Genomic DNA, 4753 nt, shown 5'->3' with positions numbered 1-4753 from the left:
ATATATGTGTGCTTGAAAGATATTTTTTTGATTCATTATATTTGTGTTGCAATAAATAGATAACACATTGTTTAGCAAATGAAAAAAAAAACCAGTTAAAGAAAATAAAATTCAATCAAAATAACAAAATAAATTAATACAAAAAAAATCTAAAATAATTGTCCATTGTAATTAAAGCACACATCATTCTAACCATAAGCATATGGTCAGCATGTTTGAAAAAGAAAACACGTCAACAAGAAAATAAACACAATCACACAAATTAATGGATATATTTTTATATGAGAAAATTCATTTCGATTTCGGTACTTCCTGAATTCGATTCTTGTTGATTTCTACAGTTTACACACAAAAAGATTGAGAAAGAAATCTAGAAAAATCATTCATCATTCACTTTTCTTTGTTCAATCTTTATTATTGTCATTTATTAACTCTATTTTACAATTGTGTTTTTATGTCGTTCAGGTTCTTTTTTTTGCCTCAACTTATGCCAATTTAGTAGTATTTTATTGAAGTTTTGAGGGACTTCTAATTCTTTAGATATCATTTTACAATGATACAAAATTCTCGCCATATTGTTGTCACTTAAACCAAACCAGAGCTGAGTTTAGCATCGGCATGTGCATTTATGAGAGAGTTTTGTAAATGAAACTCAAGAAAGTGAATATAGGAGAAATGAAATTTTTTGTCATGCGTCAATTTTGTTGCTTTTAAGCTTTTGTTGTGTTTGAATTCCAATTACCGAGTGTTGAATTATATTGAATTAGCCCATCTGCAAACACATCACCACTAGACGAAAACAAAACAGAATAAATATGATAACACTTCGAAACATACTTCTAATTGTAGCAATCAATACCGATTTTTCCATAGTGTATATGTTCTAAATAGAAAAAGATTTCTGCAAAAAAAAAATGCCGTATTTTTTTTGTGATATCATTTACAGAGGTGATTGAAAATAGGTAAGTAAAAGATTTATTTGATGTTTTGCACATATTGAAGTAATTTCAATCAATTATTATCGCCATTGAACAAGACATATGGACAATACTTCGAAATGAATTTCCGAGTCACTTCATCAATCACGTTTTAGAACATCATTCAATCACGTTTAGATCATTTAAATTGTTATGACGACTATTTTCTGTATCATTGATTTAGATTATGTGACATTTTGCAGTTGTTCATTGTCATGACTTAGATTATTCAATAACAAACAAAACATGAATAATTGAGTTGTAAAGTAATATTTTTCTGAAACATTTGTACCTCAACTGTATTTTTGACAATGGAACCTAATTGAACAAATGGACGCTGAAGTGAACGAAGCAAAAGTAAATCAATATTTACGGAAAATGTATTTTTTGTGACTATTTTAAATATTAAGGTATGCTTGATTTCAACCAGAAAATCTGATTCGTATGTATCAAAAAATTTCCAACAATTTAAGCTAAATTTCGCGTGATAAAGTCATTACGTCTTAATTAGACTACTAACATAAAGCTTTAACATTTCCAACAGCGGTTCGGCGTGTCAGCAAAAAAAAAAATGTTTGTATACATGCGTGTGTTTTCAAGAAGAAAACAGTTGGACGGCTCAGATAAGTCATTCAACTGCCTACACACAAAAAACACCTAACCTCAATTTGAGAAGATTTGACATAAAATTCAGTTTATCCGAAGTCTCATTTTTTTTTGGATAAATTTTAGTTAACAATTTTTTTTTTAAATATTTTTGTGCAATTTACCGAGTCTCCGAGAGTTTCATATAAGCTTGCCATGTAACAGCAGAAATACAGTCGAAAACACGACAAAAATATTTTTCAATTTTTTTGTGCATTTTACCCATTCTCCGAGAGTTTCATATAAGCCTGCCATGTAACAGCAGAAATACAGTCGAAAACACGACAAAATTTTTTTTCAATATTTTTGTGCATTATACCGAGTCTCCGAGAGTTTCATATAAACCAGCCATGTAACAGCAGAAACACAGTCGAAAACACGAAAAAAAAAATTCGTACTTTCAACTGTCTTTTCTGCTGCTATATGGCATGCTTATATGAAACTCTCGGAGACTCGGTATAACACAAAAATATTGAAAAAGGAAATTTGTTTACCAAAATTTATCCAAAAATAAATGAGACTTCGGATAAACTGAATTCTATGTCAAATCGTCTCATATTGAGGTTGTGTGTAGTTCGCTCAATTTGTGTTGAAAAGAGGTGGCGTACCAATCTAACTACTAGCTGAAATAAAAAGGAACTTACCAGTAAACGTTCAAATATGTCACATCCCGATTTTCGATTTTTTGCATTTAATCGGTAGAGAGGCCAAAAAAAATATAATTTGAACCATTTTTGCCCAAATTCATATTTGCGCTTTTTAGGCCGCCATGACGTTTCCAGTCCCGTCCGAAACATACACAATATACTATCTCATAAACGAATGAAGATATGCGTTTGCACTCTCGGGCAAAGTTGTAGCCCCTAATAAGACGAATTTTTTTTGCTACTACGGTGACCGCCCCCCACCCCCCCCTTGGGGGTCAAAAACGCCCCTAAAAGGAAACCCGAAAGTTATCAAGTGGACTTACACCCATTCAGGGTCAAATGGGCAAATATGTTTCTTCCCACGAAAGTTACGTCTATCCATGCCCTATCCACTGACATATAGCTATATATGTATATAGGTTGGACCCCCCGGCATGACCCAGTCCGGACGGCACGGGTCGAAATTTTCAAAAAAAATTAAAATGCCCAAAATGGGGTCAAAAACCGACCCAAACCCAAAATTGACCCCATTTTTGGATTCCTCATGAAAAATTACCCTTAGGACACCATACATACCATGACCCCCTGACAACCCCTTGTACTTTCAAATCGGGTCAAAAAGTGAAAAAATCCGATTTTTCGACTTTTTAACCGGATTTTGACCCCTTGAAGGTCAAATGGGCCAATATGTTTCTTCCCATAAAAGCTGCGTCTTCCAATGCCCTATCCGGTGGCATATTGTTTTGGATGCCCAGGACGCCCCAGTCCGGACGGCACGGGTCCAAATTTCGAAAAAATTACTAAAATTTGAAGAAAATCATACATTCCATGACCTTCCGAACGATCCTCACGCTATTCATTTGTTATCATTAGAATATGTTTTAACATACAATACAAGTTTCGGTATTTTTCTCTATCTCTCCTTCTTTCTGCCATGTTTCCAGCTTAGACCGTACTTAAGCCAGTCGAATGCATAAGCGCATCATATAATGTCTACAAGTCGAAGTGAACAGTTCAATGAAAAGATATGCTCTAGTTAAAACAGTGAAAATATTAAATTAAAAATAAATAATTTTTCCAAAATCGAGGCATCCTACAGCATTGATTTACTTTTTTTTCAAATTTGTGTCAGTTCCAGCTGCCAAAGAAAAATCAGTTTTTTTTTAATTCGGAATTCGAACGGTGAATTTAACTTATTTGAAAAATATTTTTGATTCAATTTATCCGTGCTCAATTTTATCAGAAAATTACATTTTTGGCTCTTCATCAAACCATTTAAATCCCACATGTTAATGTGTGAATAGCTTTTTGGTCATTTTTTTTTTGAAAATGAACATTTATTTCGAAAAATTAGTTAATTGTATTCAGCCCATCTAGTGTATATGTATTTTTGTCCTGAGAATAAATTTCCCCTCGAAAGCAGAATTCTACCTGAAACAAACAACTAAATGACTTTTGTTTTCTTTCGAAGCCTAATGGACAAAATTGATTTTTTGTCAAATTTGTCAACGTAGAGATGAGGCTAATATTCCTGGAAAAAAACTTTTCAGTATAAAAAATATATATGAAAGTTAATATGAATTCGATTTTGGTACATGCTTATTAATTTTTTATCTTTTTTTTTTCAACTTTTCAGTACGATTTGTCTTCACGAAACGGCATCTAATTGTTTAAAAATGAAGCAAATTTTACCGTATTTTTGGTTCTTCATTTTTACTCAGAGCATAGTGTGTATGCCTTTTGACATGCCCGATATAGAGATAGATGAGCCGGGAGATTTGGAAAGTGATGTTGAGTATGGTGATTGGTTTGAAGGTGATATGGAATTAACAGATGAACAACTTGCGGTGATTTTTGGAGATAAAAACGTAATAGTTGGAGAAAATTATAGATGGCCCAACAACAAAGTTCCCTATGTTTTGTCTGAAAATCATACAACGGAACAGATTGATTTAATCTTACATGCTATGCGAAAAATAGAAAATGTTTCATGTGTTCAATTCCAGAAACGAAGTGATGAAACCGACTACGTGCAATTTGAAGTATGTTTTTTTCGAATTTTTTTATAATCCGTAATTAAATTAATATTTCTGCTATTTCTTTTCAAAGGCAAACGATAATGGATGTTACTCAAGTGTAGGTCGTCGGGGCGGAAAGCAGAGGTTAAATTTGAAAAAGTCCGAAACAGGACAAGGATGTTTCGTTCCTGGACGCATAATGCATGAACTTTTACATAGTAAGCAGTAGTTTCTAACTAGTTATTTTTTTTTTTTGGATGGGGGGAGCTATTTCTAACTACGATTTTCGATTATGTTACAGCTCTTGGATTTTACCACATGCAAAGTGCTGCCGATCGTGATGACTACGTAACCATAAATTGGGACAATATTGTAGCCAATAAAACAAACAATTTCAAAAAATATGATTCATCCATTGTCGAAAATTTCAATATTACCTACGATTTCGGAAGCATTATGCATTATA

The 4753-nt window shown here is 32.8% G+C and overlaps 1 protein-coding gene across 1 annotated transcript; it reads left to right on the top strand.

The window, feature by feature from the left end:
* Nucleotides 1–1244: 1244 nt before the first annotated feature.
* LOC116340457 (zinc metalloproteinase nas-4-like) lies at nt 1245–4750 on the top strand (the record flags this gene model as incomplete). Its single annotated transcript, XM_031766955.1, has 4 exons — nt 1245–1387; nt 3906–4311; nt 4379–4505; nt 4589–4750. Coding segments are annotated over exons 2-4 (655 nt in total), but the record flags the coding sequence as incomplete, so codon positions are not given.
* Nucleotides 4751–4753: the final 3 nt, after the last annotated feature.

Source organism: Contarinia nasturtii, unplaced genomic scaffold (assembly GCF_009176525.2).
Source record: "Contarinia nasturtii isolate CC-2019 unplaced genomic scaffold, AAFC_CNas_1.1 Cnas_scaffold_691, whole genome shotgun sequence".
NCBI classification, from domain to species: Eukaryota; Metazoa; Arthropoda; class Insecta; order Diptera; family Cecidomyiidae; genus Contarinia; species Contarinia nasturtii.
This window is presented reverse-complemented; position numbering and strand designations above follow the sequence as displayed.